The 23,515-nt window shown below is 43.5% G+C and overlaps 1 protein-coding gene across 2 annotated transcripts in view; it reads left to right on the top strand.

Moving 5' to 3' along the window:
- The window catches only part of ptprn2 (protein tyrosine phosphatase receptor type N2), a 1,093,281-nt gene that overhangs the window by 928,497 nt on the left and 141,269 nt on the right, over positions 1–23,515 (top strand). For both annotated transcript variants that reach the window (XM_085987555.1, XM_085987557.1), the window contains exon 13: positions 16,717–16,935. In XM_085987555.1, coding sequence (XP_085843681.1) covers positions 16,717–16,935 — 219 coding nt within the window. The remainder of the gene's footprint in view (positions 1–16,716; positions 16,936–23,515) is intronic.

Genomic DNA, 23,515 nt, shown 5'->3' with positions numbered 1-23,515 from the left:
CCGCTCGTGTGCACGCTAAGATATTCACGCGTGTGCATGCAAGTATAAAACAGGTCGACATGTGCCTGCACACAGTGAGGGTTTTAAATACAACACTCAAACACCGGAGGTGTGTCAAGCACTAAGGGTCGCGTCTCTTCACTTAGGCTGTGCAATGTAAAAACCTGCAAGCCCAGCTTTTTCGGCTGTCTGTGTCTTTACCCTGTTCCCTCTTCTTCTCCTCTTCCACACCAGTTTCATTTCCTTATTTTGTTGTGCTCACTGTACACCCCGAGAAGCCTCAGAGCTGAGCTTGTTCTGATGGATTGCTGTGGGTGACATTGTATAAATGCTGTCACGATTGAAGGGAGACACAGGACCTTTAAACTAGAAGATTCTGAAGAAGCATGTTGTTGGTTTTAACCAACTGTTTTTCAAAATCATGGGTGAAATTCCAATGATTAAGTTCCTTTTTAAAAAAAAATCCGAACAATTATTTAAGTACCCAGTACATCATACAATTTTGTTGAACTTGTAATGTCTCTAATTAGTTTTGACCTTAATACATGAATGTGATTGTTCATTCTTATTTTCACGGATTTTTCTTTTAAATTTATCTCTTTGGAATCTTACCCTATGATTATAAATTCGCATCTGCAATTCTGTTTCAGGCGATGTCATCAAAGTTTTCTAAAATTAGTCACTATTAACCACGCACTGTCCACTTCAATGAAAGGGGTTGTGGTTTTGTCACCACTGCTCCCCACCCCCCCACCCCCGCTCAGGCCTCAGGTTAAAATCGCAGATCGGTCCTGAATTACATCATCGGAGCCCAGTCTGCATATTTAAAGAGGACCCCGCTGCCTTCGGGCAGGTGTCCTTGCCCCCTGCACTTTAAAATTGCAGTTGATCAAATTGGGGCAAGATAGAAATGTGTTAGTCCCCCACTCTATTTTAATTGCCCCATCCCCGCCACCCCTCCCCCCGCTCCCCCAAACCCGGCCTGGTTTCCGCCAGGCGGGGGGAGTTAAAATCGAGCCCAATAATTATGTCAACTGCAGCAATATATCTACTGACCTATGTTGCACAGCTCCTGACCTGTGTTTTAATCGTCTAATGTTACTCTGTTTGAACTATATGAAGTCCAGAGGGAGAGGAGACCTTTATTGATTTTATTGATTTTCACCTATGTGTGTTGTGTGGCCTGGGAAAATTGGGGGGTGGGGGGGCGAAATAGAGAGAAAATTCGCACCCTCAAAGCAACAAATATGAAGTTAATCAGGATTCTTTGTAACTTTTTTAAAATGACATACTGATAGTGAGACTTACTCTTTAATGTGATGTGTATAGAGAAAGCTCTTGATAGGAGTGCTCATCTGCTCATTAACTGCAGTTCAGAGTTCAGTAATGGTTTCGTGTTTTCCCATTGTCTGTGCTTCATAAATGCAGGGGATTGAAGGTTCTAAGCGTAAGAATAGACACAGATGATGGAACACATCTATGGTCTTGATAGGGTGAATGGCCTTTTCAACATTCAGTGCTTTCTTTTTGACACCTTCTCTGAGGTTGCAACCTGTCACTATGACTGTAGGCTGTGGAAGGAATTTAATGTCAAGGCTCTAGATCATGTGACCTTTATTAATAAAAGAGAATTAAAATTAGGATTGTCAAGGCTCTAAGAATAACATGCAGAATAAGTCGCTATCCCAAACACTCCATCCAGGTGAAACAGCGATTTACTTATACGTCTTACAATCTAGTACACTGTATTCGCTGCTCACGATGTGGCCTCCTCTACATTGGGGAGACCAAACGCAGATTGGGTGACCGCCTTGCAGTACACCTCCGTTCAGTCCACAAGCGTGACCCCGAGCTTCCGCTCACCCGTCTCTTTAATTCTCTGTTCCACTCCCACTCTGATCTCTCCGTCCTTGGCCTCTTACATTGTTCCAACGAAGCTCAACGTAAGCTCGAGGAACAGCACCTCATCTTTTTATTAGGCACTTTACAGACTTCTGGACTTAACATCGAATTCAACAATTTCAGACCATAAATTGCCCCTGTATTTCTTTATATATTTTATATCATCTCTTTTGTCAGTCAATCTCTCCTGCCTTCCATCCTATCACAGACCTTCCCTTTGTTCTTTCCTCCCCTCCTCCCTGCCCCTGTTTAAAGATCTCTCCTCCCTAACCTTTTCCAGTTCTGACGAAGGGTTTGACCTGAAAAGTTGACTCTGTTTCTCTCTCCTCGATGCTGCCTGACCTGCTGAATGTTTCCAGCACTTTCTGTTGTTATTCCAAGAATAACATGTTTTGTATCTTGTTGTCAAACTCCAAAAAATAAGTGTGCTCCCAAACATTTTCTTTTTTTAATTTATGGCTTTCACGGTCAGATAAATCCTGTTTAAATGGGCAGTGTATTTATGAAAAAGCATTTGGTAAACATTTTTGAGCAGGGCCCTCTATCTTCTCCCCAGTTTCCCTATTTTGGTGTCCATCTGATTGCGAGCAATATGGTGGGCGACGCACTGTGACAAGTGATAAAACAATAAGAATAAAACTAGACGGGCCAACCGGCATCGACCTCGGCACCGGATTCGGACTCCCTCCCTAAAAGCACTGTGGGAGTAACTATACCTCACGGATTGAAGCGGTTAAAGAAGGCAGCTCACCTCCTCCTTCTCAAGGGCACTTAGGGATGGGCAATAAATGCTGGCTTTGCCAGCGACGCCCACATCCCATGAAGGAATTTAAAAAAGGGTGCTCTTTTAATTGCTGATTGTGCCTGCTATTATTACGCTGATTCTACAGTCTCTTCTGGACAGGGCTTGGCGACCAGGCAGTCTGATACCACCTACAAGTGCATTGCGCAATACTGTCGACTGGACCTGTCGTAGCGAGCACCCACTTATGACCCCATCAGTGATCTTTCCCTCCCTCGCTCAGCGTCTCCTTTCCAGCTGTTATCCTGATGACATAAGAAAGAAAGAAAGACTTGCATTTATAGAAAAGCAAAATACTGCGGATGCTGGAATTCTGAAATAAAAACAGAAAATGCTGGAAATACTCAGCAGGCCAGGCAGCATCTGTGGGGAGAGAAACAGTTTCAGGTCGATGACATTTCGTCATTTATATAGCAACCTTTCACGGCCTCAGGGCATCCCAAAGCGCTTTACAGCCCATGAAGTTCTTTTGAAGTGTAGTCGCTGTTGTAGGAAACACGGCAGCCATAGAAACATAGAAGTTAGGAGCAGGAGTAGGCCATTCGGCCCCTCGAGCCTGCTCCGCCATTCAATGAGATCATAGCTGATCATCCAAACTCAGTACCCTGTCCCTGCCTTCTCCCCATATCCTTTGATCCCAATTTGTGCACAGCAAGCTCCCACAAACAGCAATGGGGTAATGACCAGAAAATCAGTTTTAGTGATGTTGGTTGAGAGATAAATATTGGCCAAGACACCGGGGATAGCTCCCCTGCTCTTCTTCGAAGTGGGATCTTTTACGTCCCCCTGAGAGAGCAGGCGGGGCCTCAGTTTAACGTCCCATCCGAAAGACATGGGGTGAGATTGGCAGGTACCCACCTTGGTGAAGGCAGACTGATGTATCATGGCTCCCCTTCTGTGGCACATAGCCTTGCCATGCCATTGTGCCAGCTCTCCCAAATTTAATCGTGAACTATAAGCATTTTAAAATAAATGCAGAGGAGCTGACAGTAATGCATCAAAGCCTGATTTCCTTCCTGTTGCAGTTACTTAGAGCTTTACAAAGCCAAGTTTCAGAAGGTGTTAAAAAAAACATGGAAGCACAAAGACCAATTTTTTGAGCGTATATAGTCAGGCAAAAAGAGACCGCTTCCTCTTGAATCAAATAGCAGAGCGATTGAACTCTGCTAAGTGTAAAACATTTTACAGGTCTTTTTGCCTTTTTTTGAAATGTCATTGAGCAAACAGACATGCAAAAAAAAATCCCTACACAAAAACTTATATACAACTCAACCCCAGGTGGATTCCCCGCTCAGTCCTGAGCTAAAATTACAGTCGGGTCTCAATGATATCATCGGGCAACAACATGCATACGTAAAGAAGGAGTCTATTGGCTCCGGGCGTGTGTCCTTGCTGCCTGCTCAGGTTAAAATTGCAGATGTTGCGATCATGGCAGCTTTCAGACAGATAAGAGCCAGGGCGATTTTAACTACCTGGTTTCTGATGAGCGAGTAGGGTTAAAATCACCCCCCGCCCCCCAGGTCTTAGTAGCAAAACGGGGTACGTTAGCATACTGGACTTGTAATCCAGTAGGCCTGAACTAATGATCCAAAGACATCAGTTCATAATCCCACCACAGCATCTGGGAAATTTCTGTTGCCGAGGCCCTAAGCTCTGGAATTCCCTGCCTAAACCTCTCCGCCTCTCTACCTCACTTTCCTCCTTTAAGACGCTCCTTAAAACCTAACCCAAGCTTTTGGTCACCAGCCCTAATTTCTCCTTATGTGGCTTGGTGTCAAACTTTTTGTCTCATAATACTCCTGTGAAGCGCCTTGGTACGTTTTACTATGTTAAAGGCACTATATAAATACATGTTGTTGTTGGTGTTATTGGTGTTGTTGAATTTATATTCAATTAAATAAATCTGGAATTAAAAGTGAGTATCCGTAATGGTGACCATGAAAACAACCGGATTGTCGTAAAAACCCATCTGGTTCACTAATGTCCGTTAGGGAAGGAAATCTGCTGCCCTTACCCGGTCTGGCCGATATGTGACTCCAGACCCACAGCACTGTGGTTGACTCTTAACTGCCCTCTGCCACTCAGTTGTATTCAAGAAGGTGGCTCACCACCAACTTCTCAAGGGCAATTAGGGATGGGCAATAAATGCTGGCTTTGACAGCGATGCCCACACCCCGTGACTGAATAGTAAAAAACCCAACAGCTTAATAGAATCATCATAACAATGCTTTTATGCGAACTGGAAGCAATTATCAATCAGCACTCTATGGATAAGACAGACCTACCTGTTGTGTCATTATAATAAAGAAAAAAATGGGGTGTGTTTGGTGGGGGTGGGGAGGTGGATAATCTGAAATGCGCTGTTGACAAATTTCTAAATCTTCACATTCTAACTTCCAAATTCACTCTGAGTCACATTACAATGGAATTTTCTTTTCACACATTAGCCCAATAGAAACATAGAAAAATAGGAGCAGGAGTCGGCCATTCGGCCCTTCGAGCCTGCTCCGCCATTCAATATGATCATGGCTGATCCTCCATCTCAATACCATATTCCCGCTCTCTCTCCATACCCCTTGATGCCTTTTGTGTCTAGAAATCTATCTCCTTCTTAAATATATTCAGTGACTTGACCTCCACAGCCTTCTGTGGTAGAGAATTCCACAGATTCACCACCCTCTGAGTGAAGAAATTTCTCCTCATCTCAGTCCTAAATGTCCTACCCCGTATCCTGAGACCGTGACCCCTCATTCTAGAGCTCCTAGCCAGGGGAAACATCCTCCCTGCATCCAGTCTGTCTAGCCCCATCAGAATTTTATACGTTTCAATGAGATCCCCTCTCATTCTTCTAAACTCTAGTGAATACAGGCCTAGTCGACCAAATCTCTCCTCATACGACAGTCCCCCCATCCCAGGAATCAGTCTGGTGAACCTTCGCTGCACTCCCTCTATGGCAAGTATATCCTTTCTGAGGTAAGGAGACCAAAACTGCACCCATAACAATGTACAACTGCTTACCACATTGCTTTGTTATTTTAATAGAGATGTTTGCCAACTTAAAAGTAAACAAGTTAACTCCTCCAATAAAATAGAGAGCAAAGTGATATCGTATGAACCCATTTTAGCATTTGTACACTAATATTGTGCACGGTAGTTTTGGAGCTGCTCCATAGCGCGATTGTGCCTTTGCCACTTTATTGTACCTTATTATCTATTTGCGTATCAAAGTTGAAGCGAAAGTTTCCCCCCCCCCTGCTTTCTCTGCCACTTGTGCCCCAAGTATAAAGTCCTTCATTAGTCCTCAGGAGAGCTCTTACCTGCTGTCTCTTTCATCTGCTCGCCTGCTGGCTCTTCCTTATTCTTGGTGCAAAGCATCTTCAGTAGCGATGCATCAACCCCCTGCCAGACAGGGTGGGCAGCTTAGAAATAGAGATCAAATGCAGGCGCCGTCACTCAAAGGTTCTTTCAAGCTGATTATTAGTGGTGCAAACTGTCCATTATTTTGTTCGATTTATTTCAGAGCTCCCAAATTATCTAGACAGTTGGGGGCTCTATCTCCCTGCGCGAGTAAAGTCTAATTTTATCAAAAGAAAAAGCAGATGCGGCTGAACAGGTGAAGAAAAAACCAATAGAAAGTGATAACGGAGTTTTCGGGGTAGAAATTGGTGTGCATCGGTTTCGGGGCATCCAGCCAGTGTCAGGGGGGACCAGTTTCGGGCAGCGGTACTCCGTGCCAGTTGCCGTCCCCCCTGCCAAATTGGCGGCTGGCAACTTCCAAGGTGCCCGCCTAAAACAGGCATAAGGCCCCTTGATAATGCCAATCAGGGGCCTAATGCCTGTTTCAGAACCCTAATGCCACCCTGGACCAAAAAACTGAGCGGAACACGTACGGCACATGCTTTTCCAGGTCTACAGCAAGCCTAACCAAAGGGACCACTGGAGGCCGTCGAGGAAGTGCTAAGTTTCCCTCGTTTACTTACCTGAATGTGGAGCCAACAGAGCACTACTACAGGCTGCTGCCGGCCCGCGCTTGCCTGCCTGCCATTCGTTTGCACCAACCCCCCTCCCAACCCCCCGCCCCGTCACGCCCCCATCCTCCCAGGACCTTCCTGAGAGCCGCTGCCGGCGTTGCAGTCGGCCCAAATTGGCGAGTACCAAACCGCGAAGAACTGCATCGGGACGTCTGATTGGCGTCGGCAGATCACCGGGTAAATGCTGCCGAGGCCCGGTGCCGAATTCAGCGTGGGCCTCGCGCCGGCACGGACAGGCACGCAGAACGACTGCCCCGCTGACCTGCCGCCCGTTTCTGGCACAAGTCCCAATTTCTAGCCCTTCTGTTACTTTCCTCTACTCGAGGTGGATTGAACTCCCACTGTGCGACATTAGGAAGGAACACGCTAATAGCTATGGAATTCCTATATTAGTGACTTTGTCAGGTTGCCTTTTTTTAAATAACAGAGACATTTTATATGAGCACCTTGACACATTTGTTACTAATAGCATGGTTTCAACCTAAGTCTTGCTCTTGTGCTAAAATGTGTATTTAGCAGTTAGCCCAGCAAAAAGAGAAAAAAAGCAATTGCTTGTTACGGACTGTTAAGCTCTTGTCCATGGTTGGTCAAGAGAAACTCCTGCTGTTTTGCTCAGGGTGGGATAAACACAAAAATTGAGCTAATTACTAACTTAACTTTGCGAAGAAATAGCAACATGTCAAAGATGAAACAGCACATTAACAGAAGCAGTGGTGGATTCAGGGAGGAATGTGGGACATGTGGCTGGCTCTTGTTGGCAATTCTGATCCAAGTCGACCCCCCCCACTCCCCTGATTTGATTCCAAGGGCTGGCTCGCAGACTCATTTCAATCAACTCACAGCCACTCTTAATATGGAGTGGATCGACACAAATGGCAAAAATATAAGTGTCAGTATTTTAAGATGCAAAGTCAATAAACTGCTGACATGAACTAACTTGTGGCTAACTTGTTTCCCTTCTTTTGCTGCCCCTCTCCGTATGCTCAGATCATTTAGTATTTCCTAAGATGAGAGTGGGCACCGACAGTGCCATTCTGTAAATGAATACTAAGAGATATGTGAATTGGCTGACTTACCTCTCCTTTTCTATGGGGAAGAACCTAATGATCTGTGATGCAATTATGAATTGTCTGGTAAATTGTTTTTTTTTCCCCCCAATTATTCTCCAATTTTCTCCTCTTGTCTCCTCTCCTGAATTCATTGATTCCTTGTTAGGGGATGGTTATACAGATGACTATCACCCTCTGATCTCTTGGCCACCTGGCCATTGTTCATGTCTGACAGTGACTGCTGGCAGGCTATTTAAATAATATCACAGCTAAGCCCAGTTCCATCTTCAGCCATGCCCCACACTTACAGAAGACAATCAGATTGTCAATTGCCAGGCGTGGTTCAGTGGGTAGCACTCCCACCTCTGAGCCAGAAGGTTGTGGGTTCACGTCCCACTCCAGAGAGTGAGCACATAATCTAGGCTGACACTCCAGTGCAGTACTGAGGGAGTGCTGCACTGTCAGGGGTGCTATCTTTTGGATGAGACGTTAAACCGAGGCCCCGTCTGCTCTCTCAGGTGGATGTAAAAGATCTTGTGGCACTATTTCGAACAGCTGGGGAGTTCTCCCCGGTGTCCTGACCAATATTTATCTCTCAGCCAACACCTAAAAACAGATAATCTGGTCATTACCACATTGCTGTTTGTAGGACGTTGCTGTGTGCAAATTGGCTGCTGCATTTCCTACAGTACAAACCAACGGCAGTGTTCTTGCTCAGGCCAACATCCCCAGCATCGAAGCTTTGACCACGCTCGATCAGCTCCGATGGTCACATTGTCCGCATGCCCGATACGAGACTCCCAAAACAAGCACTCTACTCGGAGCTCCGGCACGGCAAGACAGCCCCAGGTGGGCAGAGGAAACGCTTCAAGGAGACCCTCAAAGCCTCCTTGAAAAAGTGTAACATCCCCACTGACACCTGGAAATCCCTGGCCCAAGACCGCACAAATTGGAGGAGAAGCATCCGGGAAGGCGCCGAACACCTCGAGTCCCTTCGCCGGGAGCAAGCGGAAGCCAAGCGCAGGCAGCGCAAGTCAACCCAAGCACCCCACCCACCCACCCCTTCAACCACCGTCTGCCCCACCTGTGACAGAGACTGTAGGTCCCGCATTGGACTCATCAGTCACCTGCGAACTCATTTTTAATGTGGAAGCAAGTCATCCTCGGTTCCGAGGGACTGCCTAAGAAGAAGACAAATCAAAAAGGTACTTCATAGTAAAGCGCTTTGGGACCTCCTGAGATTTTGAAAGGCGCTATATAAATGCAAGTCTTTCTTTCAATCAGGAGCTGGAACTGGCTTATTTTCCCTTCCTTAAACTTGTGGCCACTTGTAACACTGCCCCAACTGAGATCAGCTAGCACCGCACAGACCAGGCATCCACCCTGGAATCGTCCTGGTCTGATCAGCTCGGAGCTAAAATTTTACCTCTCAACCACCACGGGGGTGACTTTCTGGTAAATCCTAAACTGCTTTTTTTTCTGAGAGGCATTTTACATTAGTTTTTAACTGAATAAATATAACTCTTAACCATTCAAGGACCATAGTAATATTTCAGTAGCATATCTTAACAATCCAATCAACTTCACTTGGCAGGGATTCCCCCTGAGGCAAGCTTCCTTCAACAAATTGTTTCCATTAAAAAGAAAAGCGAGATGCGAATGAATCTGCTGAATATTCACTTTGATTGTCCATCTGTATTAACAAGGCAGCCTTTAACCGGCACACACTGGAATATATTGGTGGCATTTTAAACAGAGGGAGGCAATGGGGTCAGCACTTTGCTAACATAATATATTTGCTAATAATTCTGACTCCTTGCTCACAGTGAGGGAGCCTATCTGCAATCAGCAATCTGGGCTGTGCCCTTCCCCGAAAATGTTTGAACGTTAAACGGCCGCAAAATCTCGCGCGCTTGGGTTTCCGGTGGGCCGAGGCTCTCCTCCGGGAGCGCGGGGTCAGAAAATTCCTCCGTGGTATTCGGCCTCGGGAACAGTAAACGTTTGAGAACACTTTTTGAATTTCAAATGCCCTTCAGCCAACCGAAGGTTAGCACAGATAAAGACGCTGTTCCGATTCATGCACACTGACCTGCTTCAAGATACAGCAGTTTGCTTTTTCAAATCTATATGAGCCAAGGAGACCATAGTGGGATGGGGTGCGGGGCAGCGGGGTGGGATGATGCAGGGCGGAGGGGTGGAATCACATTTAAGGGTAAAAATTACTGTTGGCCTTGATAGTGTTTTTTGACATTCTGTTCATTTTAAATCGGCTAATACCTCCACCAATATCACGGAGAGGAGAATGTGTTAAATGTTCATTTGCTGTTAATGTCAAATGATCTGCACCCGCTAATTTTTACATTTGATCATTATATATTTACATTAGACACTACAACAAAATGGAAATCAGCTTCCACTGAGGCTTGCATCAGAAGCCTAAGTGAAGATTATAGCGGGTACCAGAGGCAAAAAATTACAGCCGTGATCATCAAAACACTCAGTGCTGGATGGCGTATAAAATTACTGAAAATTAATGTATATATAAAAGAAAATCAAAACTTGGGGATTACTAGGGAAGGTGAAGGTTTAAAAAGACAATTCAGAGCAGCACGCATCCCGTTAGGTGGTCACTGCTGGCTGGTCTGTCCACGTATGGCCGGAGTGTGTTTGTTTCTTGTCAGGTAGGTGGGGTGGGGGGCTTTTTTTTCCTAGTTCCATCCATTGCTGATTTCTGAAACACTACGGCGATGACTGGTCTTTGCAACAAAAACAAAAAATGAAAATCTCAGTCAATTGAGAACATCTACAAGAAAGCTGATCACCTTCATCGAGCAAACCCCGTCCTGGCCAGACCAGCCAAAATGCAAGGGCCTGAGATCAATCGCTTTCTAATGCGGGCAGTGGATTAAAGCCGGGATAATTACCTCAGAGTCCTGTGAGGGACGTGTTGATTTGGGTCTGGTAGAATTAAAGCTGTAGGCCATATTTGCCCCTCTGTTTAAATTGTACCTTGCTGTGGCCGCTATTCTTTCAGTAAATGTGAAGGCTAGTACGGTGTGAAAGAACTCATTTTGTCAAGTCTTCAGGCCTGCCATCTCCAGCTGTCACAGGAGGAAACAATAGGAGAAACACAGAAGGAGGGGGATTGAATAGAAAGATAAACTGAAGAGCCCTCCCAAGATTTGTCATCTGCATCTGACACGGCTTCTTCTCCCCCCCCCCCTCCCCACCAACCCCCCCTTTCCTTTCTTTCCCTTTCCTGTTTGCTGCAGCTGTTACCTTATACAAGCTTGTCTAATCCTAACAATAGCTAATTAATAAGCTTTGTAGTTTATGTTCACCTTTCCACTCGGTGCTTTTTTTTCTCCCCCTACCCGTAGATTGAATCTATATCCCTTTTCTCGGACGTGGGTTCATTTAGTTTGATCCTCAAATTTTGTCATTCTCAGCTGACATCATGAATGGTGCCAAGGGAGGATTAAAAAAGAAACAATGTTGAGGAGATTCACACACGGACAACAACAAAAAAAAATTGAGCAGAGTACAAACTGAAATCTCAAGCAGCTTTACAAATGAGTGACCAAATTGATATCCATTCATATTCACACTCCTGTAAGGTTTATTAACAGAAATGCTTCTTATCCAATTACTGTCAGCAACATGTGGAAGCATCACCATAGCAACCAGTGGATATGACATGTGGTATAGACAGGGGCTTTGGAGCTGGGCAATATAAGGAGGGGCTCGGACCACTACTTTGTGGTCAAAAATCCATCACCCTCTCACACATGGTTGATTTTAAGACTGAGAGGCCACAGAAGAGAATCTTGTGCTTCCCTTTTTTTCTCTCCACCTCCTCCTCCTCCTCCTCCTCCTCTTTCTTGTGAAGTTCAAACCACTGCAAGCGTTCCAGCTGAAGCAAGGCAGCTGCCGGTTTCATTCCTGTGAAAGATGGATGGTAGACGGTTAATATCTGAAGCTAGAAGTGCAAGAAGCAAAGAAAAAATGAAGCTTGCAGGTCAAGTCTTTCTCCCCTGTTTCATTCCATTAAGAGGATAGTAACTTAAAATCTTTGAAACTGAAAAAAATATTAGAAATGGAATCAGGTATGTAATTTTGTTACATCTTACGATCAGACGGTCTTGGTTTTTAGTTATTTAACTGTGAGGATCCTTTAGTCGTAGTTATTTTTTTTTCACTAACGTGTTGTTAAAAAAAACATTTCTCTTTTGAAATCTTTCTTTTTATGAAGTGCCAATTCAGCAACAGTAACTTTCTTTGAATTGTAGGTTTGGGTGAATTGCCTTGAGTGGGTGCTCCGGGTGCTTTCGGTATATCTGCGTGTATGTGTGCTCACTAATAATAAGGCTCTTACTTTCATTAATTTTGCATCAGTCAGTTGGCAGTGGGGGTTATTGGGGGGGGGGAAGGGTTGGAACTGCATCTCAAAAGAATCTTAGAAGTAGCTTCGAAATGTTGGCGCAATTTGCGGTCTGTTTTGTTCATTGAAAAAGGGGGTAAAGCATTAGTCAACACACATTGCCGATTCCTCTGTAATATTTTCTTTGTTCAGGTGGAGGCAAACGATATATAAAGTTTAAAAGGTTGGAAAACAAAACAAAAAAAAAAGCGGCAGGCATAGTGTCATTTTTCCACTTACTGATGATGTGGACTGTGGTGTTAAGGTCACCGAAAGATCACTGTGTCTCCTCATATGAATAGGTCTGTGCCTTTCACTATGACCTTTCTCAGTGATTTGAATAAGCCAAACCTCCAGAAATCCTTCTGCCCTTTGTCTTTTTGATTTCTGTAATCCTTTATACCCCTCACTCAAGAGAATAAATGTCTTTAAATCCCTTGTCTTGGCAGATTTTTTTTTGTTGAAAAGGTAAAACTATTAAATCCGACCCCGTCCCGATTGATAAATTGATGCCTCGTTGTTTCTCGTATGTAAAAGAAAAAACTCACTCAAAAAATAAAGCAGAACACTGAGAGCGATCTCCAGTATCGTGCTTGTATGGTTTGCACCATGGTAACCGTCTAAAAGTTTTTTTTTTCTCGGGAGGGTATGGATAAGGAAAGGTGATCACAAGAAGAAAGAAAAGGAAAATTAACTTTGCAGATTTCGATATCATATGGCAGTATCACAGCAACTGTCGATTAAACAGAAACTTATATTGAAGAAGATGGTTTAAATATTAACTGGTCTATCTTTTCGGCTGCAATGAATGATGAATTTGCAAGTACAATTTCCAGTGATATAGAGGGACAATGGTTTTCAGGGGCACAAAGCTTTTTTTTCTCTCCTGCAGTTTTAAATGACAATGCCTCATGTTTTAGTAATATCTTTTTGAAAGGATTTTGTAATGTCAAGTGTTAATACACGATTATTTCTGCTTGATTGAACGCATTTAATATATTTTTTTTCTTTTTAAAAAAAAACACACAAAAGTTTAAATATTGATGGGCAAGGGAGGGGGGGCGAAAAAGCTTTTGGGGCTTTTCTTTTGGATTATTTGCTTCATCCGAGAGCAGAATTACGGCACCACCTATTATTTAATTCATTAAAGAATACCGAGCAATGAGAAAAAAGGTTATACATATCCAATGGGTGCATCGCACTCACCCTCTGCCTCCCTCAAGACTTGGCTAGGACCGCAGATTTTGTCAAAGTGTTTGAAAGGGCCCCGAGACTGGGATCAAATGTCTGCACGGAAGTAGATGGAGAGACATTTTGCTCCTAAAACGGTAAAATAAGCCAAACTTGCAGAATTAATCAATTTAACTCGTGGCCTCTTCCTTGCGCGAGTAGTTGAGTTATTTTCGCAATATTTTTTTTTTTTTTTTAAAAAGCATCCCAGAGTGCACATCCTCTGTAGGGCCTGCTTGCACGAGCTTGGGGTTTTACCTAGAGATTGCATGTTGGGCCTATGGGAATAAATGAGTATTTAATGTTGCCCTAATGTTCTGAAGTGCCTGAGCTTGTTGAGCACCTTTAGGATCATCGGAACAAGAGTAGGCCATTCCGCCCCTTGAGCCTGTACCGCCATTCATTTAGATCATGGCTGATCTGCACCTCAAATCCATTTACCCGTCTTAGCTCCATATCCCTTGATACCCTTACCCAACACAAATCTGTGATCCTCAGTCTTGAAAACTCCAACTGTGCCAGCATCCACCGCCTTTTGGGACAGAGAATTCCAGATTCCTACTACCCTTTGTGTGAAAAAGTGCTTCCTGATTTCCCTCCTTAATGGCCTGGCTCTAATTTGAAGATTATGTCCTCTCGTTCTTGATTCCCCCGTCAGAGAAAATAGTTTCTCTGCAGCTACCCTATCGAATCCTTTTAACATTTTAAAAATCCATTTTGTTTCTACTCCAGTTTCTTAGAATAGTCTTCAAAACAGTAGCACTGGCAGTGCTGAACGCCTGCTTGTATAATTGTACAGAAACTTATTGTGGGGATATTTCAATTAGATCCCTAAATTTTTTTTAAATTATTTTATTCGCTAAAATTAGAAATTTAATTCATAGACAATTCAGCTTCCAACTCCAGGGATGACGAAGAGAACTGAACCTTGACCACCGTTAAATAAAAAGCTAGTCAGCAAATGCCAGTTAACTATCCTCTTGCACAGTTTTTAAAAAAAATCATATAATTTTAAAGGAAAAAAAAGGTCATTATTGAATTTGAATTGAAAGGATATGGCAAAATGGACAGCTGAGATCCTTAAATTTAGCAGACCTGATCAAATTAATAACTAACTCTTAACTCAGTTAGTTAGACTGTTCAACATCTAGTCTGCAATCTCTAATGCCTTGTAGAAGGTAATCCCTCAGTTTTCCAGGAGATACTTTTCTACAAATCACAAAGGGAAAGTAGTGTGAATTCTCTGAATTCCAAACATAAATATTCATATGAAACAATTATTTATAATAATTTCAAGTATATTTTAGTTGGAATTTAAAAAAAAATACATTTCTCTTTTAATTTTCTTGCCAAAACCCCTGAAAACTCTTTAGGCTAAAAATCCAATCCAATCTATGTTAATCTCCATGCTATTCCATCAGGAGCTGAAGGCTGGCTGTAAACAGCGTTTTATAGTCCACTTCATCCTTCATACAATGGTATCTAACTGAACTCCACAGTGTGCACTAACCATAAAACATCCTTAAACTCTTAACCATCAACATTTATACATATTACCGGATAATAAAGTAGGAAATAAAACACCTATCTCAATATACATTCAGTGACGTTATCTTATGGCTCTGAGAGATCAAACAATTTTTCGAATATTGTCTCAAAAGGTCGAAGAATAAACTGACTGATTTGAGTCAGTAGCTAAAATACATAAGCGCCTCTCTTCATCACTTCTTACACACTGCGCTGAAATTCTTTAATCACAGAACATTCAGGATGTGAAGAACATTTCATGTATCAGGTATTTAAAAGGCAAGCACCTCATACTATTAACTAAGGAGAAATCACCAACAAATTTCCATGTGATTTATAGTGGGATTGCAGTTCATTCAGATATATTTATCTTGGTTTTTTTTTAAAAAGGTGTGCTTAAAATTAAAGCATTTGGCAATTTCTTTCTCTTTGTATGTGTTCTGTAAGAATATCTAATTAAACCCCATGCTTGCTTGATGCAGAAAATCGTTTGAAACTACCGCAAAAAAGGATTCTCTCCCCACCCACCACTCAAAACCCCTAACATTTTAAGTATTCAGCTTTATTGAGAATGATGTGAAAGCTGCTCAAAGGGAAAAGATTGACAGCGCTAATTCAGGTCTTTTATTGCTGAAGTTTGGCTGTTTCAGATGAGCCTAAGTCAGCCAGGCAAATCTGTCCAAGGACCGAAACCTTTCTAAATTTCATAAATTTTCGTGCAGAAACTTTTTCTTCTTATTTTACTCATCCATATTAGAAGCTACATATCTTCTTTTGCCAAAAAATGCAAAAACTTCAAAGCAAAAAAGCATAAAATGACGTTTTAGGTTTCTGCTCCTCTTTTAAGAGCCAGCTCTGCTTCACAGATCAGTCAGCGAACGGCCAAGAATAAAGATTTTTTTTTAAGTGGTAGAGTGACACCCGGGATGCGGGATTTCAAGCGCAGATACATTTAAGGAAAAAAACAATTCTGCATGGCTTAGCACCGGGGCTGCTGTCAATCCAGCTCCCGGGGGTCACAATGCTTCACAATCCTTCTCTGCGGTGCATAGTCAAAGCAGGAGGATCTCGGAGCCTTTATTCAGTGTGAGCTTCCCATTAACTTGTGCCTCAGCGGCAGTAGCAGCTAATCCAGTGGACTGAAGGCAAGAGGGCTAATTAGAGACAAGCTCCAACTGTCGAGCCCACTGATAATTGCTCGGTGGCCTTTATGGTGTAAAGACTGAAATGGACTGGGCTTGAACCAACTCTCAATACATTGCTTACAATCGTAAATTAGAAGTTGGCCGCGTGAATGCCGAGCAGAAAATTACTAACAGAATAGTAGAGATAATGAATAGGTTGGCTCAGCATTCAGGAGTTAAATTAAAAAATCCATTTGTAACCAAGTGAAAATAGGTACTAGAAAGAGTGCTAATTGTTCCCCATCTTGCAACAACTGGGCTGGCTTTAAATTAATTTCTGTTGGCAATTGCAAGGAAGGGAGTGCAAAAATGAATCTTGCTCCTGTTGACGTGCTCGCTTATTTTTCATCTGCATTCGTGTTTTTTTTTTGAATTGTTACTAATATATCCAGTGATGAAGGTTGACGTGGATGAATTGCTGTGCGATCTCGCAGTGGGAAGGGACAAACAGAAATATGACCAATGCAATCTTCTTTTACAGAAAATAAAATCACACCCACAAAATAAAAATTCTTGTACCGCGCTTTTCTTTTTTTTAACCCACTTCTCTTTCTTCCCTCCCCCCCTTCAGAAGAGCAAACTGCGGGCTTTCCCCCAACGGGCCAATGAAGAGGACTCAACCAAATTTATTATCCTGACAATAATCTCCATCGTCTGCATCATCGGGGTCCTTGTTGCATCAGGGGTCATCTACTGCTTCAGGCATCGATCTCACCACAAACTGAAGGAGAAGCTGGGCACACTGGGACATGATGCCACCGCCGGTTCAGATGCCACGAACGCCTACCAGGTAATAATGATCTTTATTTTAGGGTTTGGACAGCCATTCATAACCTACGTGTGCATCCGAACCCACCAACAACAACAACAACAAAATGGGAGAAATGGCTATTATCTCCTTATCATTTTAGCATCCACTGTACTTCTGGGTGTTATTTTGTAATGGAGCATAATTTACAGTCTGCTACAGTCTAGTGTGTATTCTTTTCAGATGTGTCTGATTGAGGGATGGTTAAAAAAAACAAGACCAGCTAACAGTGCATGCCTTTTTTCTAACAATCCATCAGGTTTACACTGGGCTGCCCCTTTGCTATCAACAGTAAACCAAATTTACCTGTGCGCCTCCAGCCTTTTTTTTAAAAAGAGGCGCAACTAATTAGAAAAAAACTCAAATTAAAATATTAATTCAACAAAACAAAAGGGAACTTATATAAAACTAAATGAGAATATTATTACGGGTATCTATAACTTAAGCCCTGCTAACCGTGCATTGGCTCAGCTTATATTCTGGCCTTTTTTTTGTTTGATGGCTTGAGTGCACGGATCAGAGCTGTGATGCAGGACTGAAGGAGCGAGAGAGAGAGAGAGCGAGTCACAGCAGTTCTCTGGCCATCGGTTTGCCCTCCTGCACGGTAAATTGCACTTTGTGGCCACCTTTCCAGCCCATGTCACAAGCCAGGTGGTCAAGTGATCATTCCGACAGGATTGGCGTGCGCCGCGGAAAATTGAAAATCTGCTGCCAATCTTCCGGAGGAGAGACGGTCTCCTGAAGCGTTGCTTGTGGGAAACGCACCTGCATCCTATATACGAACCCCGTTGGTCTCCAAGAACACTGCCACGTATTCAAAGAGTTGACCAAGAATGTGCGATTGATTAGTCATGTTTTCTGAGTGCGGATTAGAGCTGTATGTTTGTGAGTGTGTTTCATGAGGAAAGGTAATGATGGTGGTGGTGTGTGTGGCAGGGGGGGGGGCAACCAGCTCCCACAGTGATTCCTCAGACCAATGGATTCGGCCCACTGTTACAAAGCCAAAGAAATCTGTGACAAGAACAAACAGTTACTAATCTCTCAGATAAGAGTTCACTCTTCTGTTCGCCTACCTGATCCACTGGATGAATGATGAGCAAAGGACACAATTTTCAAAGCGTTTTGAGGCAGTCGCAGTAGTCGATACTAGGATGTTCACCAGCATGTTTTAAAATAATGGATCTGATCATTTAAAAATAACTATATATATATAAAAAAAGCTAAGACTGCCATTGTAGTGTGGACAGTGCATTAACAACCATCAGTGAAAACAAATCAAAGTATGTTTGTTAAAAGCTACCAACAAACCTCATAAAATAAATCTAAAAAGAGCCGAGACCATAAGTTGTCAGCACTAAGAATCAACAGTGGAATTTCTGTATTTAATAGTGAAGCGATAAGTCGTTTAAATTGCCTCATCTTCCTGTTCAAATCAATGAATGAGAGCTGGTTACTAGAAATGGGGCACAGGAGGAGCCAGAGGCTTCTCATATCAATGAAAAAGAAAATATTTTAATGTCCATTAATGTCTTTATTTCCCATAATACCGCAGATCACCAAAAATTTGAATGTAGTTGTAATCTGGAGCAGAGCAATTTATCATTCAAATTGGAAAACACCACAGGCTGTCGACTGCGTACATGCTATGCTGTCTCTTTTTACGCACAGATAAACAGACCAGCTTTATTTATCAGATGTAGCCAATAGTAATAACAATCCTAAATGATAGACAAAAAAAAACACTGAAAGAGAAACCTACATAGTTGAGTGTCGCTACAACTATTTCTCATTTAGGATGCTAGAGAAGCTCTGAGTGTATTTGATTATTTGACCTGAGAAAACTTGAGTTGACATTAAGAAGCAAGCAATCATTCTGTACAGCAGGTGTGAGAGAAAGCTCCATGCTGCAAATTCAGCTGTAATTTTGGTTTTTTTAATCGACGAGGCTGAATTTGGAAGTGTTGGTCCTCCCGTTTGGTACCAGTGAAGATCACAGGGACACAAGGGTCAGAACGACGCTCGGCTTTAACTTCCGAGCAAGTTGTTGAATACCAATATTTGTGTTAGTGATCATTAAAAAAAAAATCTGTACCATTAGCAAAAAAACACATGGAGAGCAAAGGCCAAGGCAACAATAACGTTGCAAGATTAAATCGATTGGGTTAAAATTTGTATTTGTAATATTGCTGAATCGGTTTCATTGAGACACCTTAAAATGTGGCGCGAGGATGGGGGTGGGGAATCTGATTTCCACATCATTTAAATGCATCCAAGCTCTGATTATTATAAGCAAAAAATTTCCACTGTATGACGGTCCTAATTAATTGTATTGGTAATTAAACATCTTTTCTCAGTGCTGGATTTGTTTAAGTTTCTGCGTACGACCTTTTTGCCTTTTCTCCTGAGGGCCCAGCAGTTAAGTCCATATTGATTTTATAATGAGCTCAAGTTGAGTTAATAAGGCAGCAGATCTTATATTTATTGGTTTAATGACAGCTATAGGTGAATAGAGATAGTTGACTGTACTGTGAGAGGCACGTAGCTGAGGGAAGGTCTTTCGAAGGGGGTTAGGAGAGGGAAGGAGAAATGCAAGAGACAGTAAGTGGAGCTCCTTAGCACACATCACATCTATCTCTGCTGCCATTAGATAGTGATTATCAATGCAATGACGCACCAAGAATTGATGTTCAGTGGCATTCAACAATACTTAGCTGGTTGAAGCTGATGTATTGCTGGTTCAAATAGCTTCTTGTTTAACAGGCTAATGCAAGTTGAGACTGTTTCTTCAACACTTATGCCAAGGCTCCCCTCATAGTGGGATGTGGTACTGGGCCGTACAGGCCCGAAGGCCTCAGACTTAGGGCTAGAAATTCATCTCGGGCAGTGGCGCCAAACGGGCGGTATTGGATCGACCGCCCGTTATAGGCAGTGCCTGATATTCAGGTCTATTGTAGTCAGTGGAACTGAATATCAGGCACTGCCTATAACGGGCGACCAATCCGATATCACCCGCGCCGAATCTCTAGGCCCTGATCTGTGGTTTTGACTAGGTTAGCTGATCTCAGAAAGGGCAGTAGTTGGGGTGCTACAACTGGTCACAGTGCCTCTGGGCTGGGGAGGGAAGGGTTCCTGATTGCTATCCATCAACCCCCGCTAGAACTGTGGATGTTGGATGAGGACGGGATCGCATGTGACTGAACAGCCTGGCAGTGTGCACTGTCCATGTTCACACATGAAAAATGGTCACTTGGGCAAGGTACAGGAGGGCTTCTCTGGCCAGTGGAACTGTATCCACCAAGGGTCAGCACCTTGAGAAGAGGGGAGAAAATGAAAAATACAACGCCAAGTTGACCGTTTCTGCAAAACTCCATGGTGCAGTTTGTGATTAAAAAGGGTGTTCATTTGTTTTAGTGACTAGGAACCCAATACCAAGTACGATTCAATAGTGTTAGTCTTAACTAATGATTGACACTGCATTTGCGATTACATTTAAAGAGCCATATCTCCTACCCTGTGTCATCACCTCAGGCATATCAAATACAGTTTCAGAGGAGGACAACATGGAGTGTTACATTGCTTTCTAAAGAAGGATTCTAAAGTGGTAAAAGGATTCTAAAGTGGTAGAAGGATTAGAGGGGAGTTGAGAACTTTTTTCACCCAGAGGGTTGTGGGGGTCTGGAACTCACTGCCTGAAAGGGTGGTAGAGGCAGAAACCCTCATCACATTTAAAAAGTACTTGGATATGCACTTGAAGAGCCGTAACCTGCAAGGCTACGGACCAAGAGCTGGAAAGTGGGATTAGGCTGGATAGCACCTAATCAGCTGGCATGGACATGATGGGCCGAATGGCCTCCTTCTGTGCCGTAAATTTCTATGATTAAAAATTTTGTTTGAGCCAATTTGTCATTTTTCACTAGGGATGAGTAAAGAATTAACAAATGGAGGCGTACACTCTAAAAGGGAAGCTCTTGTGATGGCTCAGTTGATAAATGTACTGCCTAGAATGGAACTGAGCCCTGTGGAAGAAGCTTCCAGGTCTCTTGACCTGGTCTGAACCAGGCAGCAGACATTAACCTGGACAAAGAAAGTGAATATTCAAGGAAGCAATAGACCATAACACTTCTGGGCTAGTGATGGGAAAGGTCAGCCAGGATTCTCGACCTCAATATCTATTCAGTAACCGCTGCTAGAAAATATGTGTTTGTAGACGGGATCAGGCTCAGCTGTCCTATATCCCATGGTTACGTAGACAACTGACGTTTATTGTCTGGCTCAAACATGAACAATGGGCAACTTAATGGTGGGGGCACCACAGCATACAGAGCACCATAAAGCACTATGGCTCAGTAGCTTCAGGAGAAGATGGGGGGAATTTAAAAAAGCAAAAATCATGGAGTATGTATTAAATTAAAACGTTATTGCTTGCTCAGAGGGTGTCACCCCTGAAGTGAGGTAAGTTGGAAGGTCTGCAGTCCATGACCGAAGGGGTAGGCAAATAGTTGTGTCTTGAGGCACTCTCAGCGCTACCCTGGGACTGGTCTGCAAAAAAGTATGCAAGCGTTTTGCACATAAACTCATTTTATATCATCGTCACAAAAGTGGGCCCAGGTGAGATGAGAACCTCACACCTCGTGGGGAGTCGCTGAACCTCACACCTTTGTACTCCATGGGTAAGGGAAGTGCGTCAACATCCTTTGTAACAGGGGTATTTTTAGCAGAGCCAGTAAGGCATGCTCCTCTAATTTTAACTGGTGTACATGTTAGCATTTGAGTGTTAGCACAGAACAAGGCTGTTCTTCCTATTGTGTCCGTGCTGGCTCTTTGCGAGAGCAATGGAAAACTAATCTTGCTGCCCCCTGTTCTCCCCATTGTCCTGTATTTTTCTCTGCATACAAATATTTATCCAATTTTCCTTTTTAAAAAATGCAGTGGTCTCTGTCATAACCACTCTGCTGTGAAGAATTCCACGCTCCAACAAGCCACAATGTAAATACATTCTCCCACCTCTTTCCTCACTCTCGGTGACAATTTTAAATTGATGATCCCTCAACACTAACTCCCCAATCAGAGGAAATAGTCTTTGCCAATCAAACTATCAAAACGCTTCATAATATTAAAAGTTGCTATTAAATCTCCTCTTAGCCTTTCCTGCTCTGGTGAAAATTGTCTCAGTATCTCAAGTTTCTCCTCTTAATTAAAGCTTTCCATCCCTGGCATCCTCTTGGTGAATTTACGCTGTACGCTGTCTATGGTTTTAATGTCCTTTCGATAATGCATGCAACACTCTAACCATGGCCTAACCAATGCTTTGTACATATGAATGTACAAAAAACTCTGTGACTCTTAGAGCGCTAACCCCGAATATCGGGGCGGTGTGTTCTGGGCCACATAGCGCTGCCGCATGGAAGGGCTCTTCCCCTTATTAAAGGGGAGGGCCCAAGCCCACAACCCTGCGGGGCCCTACCTGGACCACCGGGGAGTGGGGTGCCATGCCAGCAGCTCGGAACACAAGAGGATTGCTGGGCTGCCAGATCGCGGCACGGACCCCGCGTTCAAAGACGCAACGGGCCGCGACAAGTAAGTCGGACGATTTTTTTTCCCCGCCCGCCTCCTCCCCTTTACTTAGCGCCCCGCGAGCCTCCTGCCCCTCTGTTCCCGCCCCCTGAATCGGTCGCTGTCATGCCCAGCCCAGATTCAGGGGGCGCGGGCCAATTTTGCAGGCGGGGCAAAAACGGGGCGCTGTACGCGGTGATGACGTCGTCATCGCCAGCGGAGCGGGGCGCTACTGGTTACCGCCGCCGCTAAACTCCCGCTGAATTTAGCGGGAGTCGTTAGTGGCGCCACGCCCGAGCGAAAAGCCCAGAGGCGCTAACGGGAGGCGCTAAGGTACCCAATTTCTCCACCTGTATCTCTCTGTTCATTCATATCCATCAATGCCTTTCCATTGAGTATGTATATCCATTCCTCGCTTTTCTTCCCAAAATGCATTACCTCACACTTATCCACATTAAATAGTTCTGGAACCTGCTCGAACGAAGGTATACAAGAGCTTTGCAGGGTGACTCACTGCCTTACATCTTCCCCTTATCAGCTTCCCGAAGTGGGCCCAGCGGAGATCGGGACATCATATCATTTTGGGAGCCCACACCTTCATACTCCATGCTAATACATCATACTGGCTCACTGTAAAACTTCTCTTGGATTTATTCAGCTTTGGAAGTCTTTTATTTTAAGAACAATGCAGATTATGGGACAATATGCTAGAAGTGCTTAAAATTATGTAAGGTTGGGACAGGGCAGGTAGAAGCAGACTGTTTCCAATCATTGAGAGGTCAAAAATAAGAGGCCACAGATACAAAATTAAACATCAGAATGAAAAGCATCAGCAACGTCTTCAGCCAGAGAGTTGTGAGGCTGTCCATAAGTGTCTCAACCACTTTCAGGATTAGTGGTTGAGACAGAAACTATGTCAACATTCAAGAGTAGATTGGTAAGAAGATGCAGGAAAAGGGGTTGAAGGGATATGGGAACAGAGTGAGTAAATGGGACTACTTGCTCATGT

This window comes from Somniosus microcephalus, chromosome 5 (assembly GCF_052327205.1).
Source record: "Somniosus microcephalus isolate GS21.2 chromosome 5, FLI_Smic_1.0, whole genome shotgun sequence".
NCBI lineage: Eukaryota > Metazoa > Chordata > Chondrichthyes > Squaliformes > Somniosidae > Somniosus > Somniosus microcephalus.
This window is presented reverse-complemented; position numbering and strand designations above follow the sequence as displayed.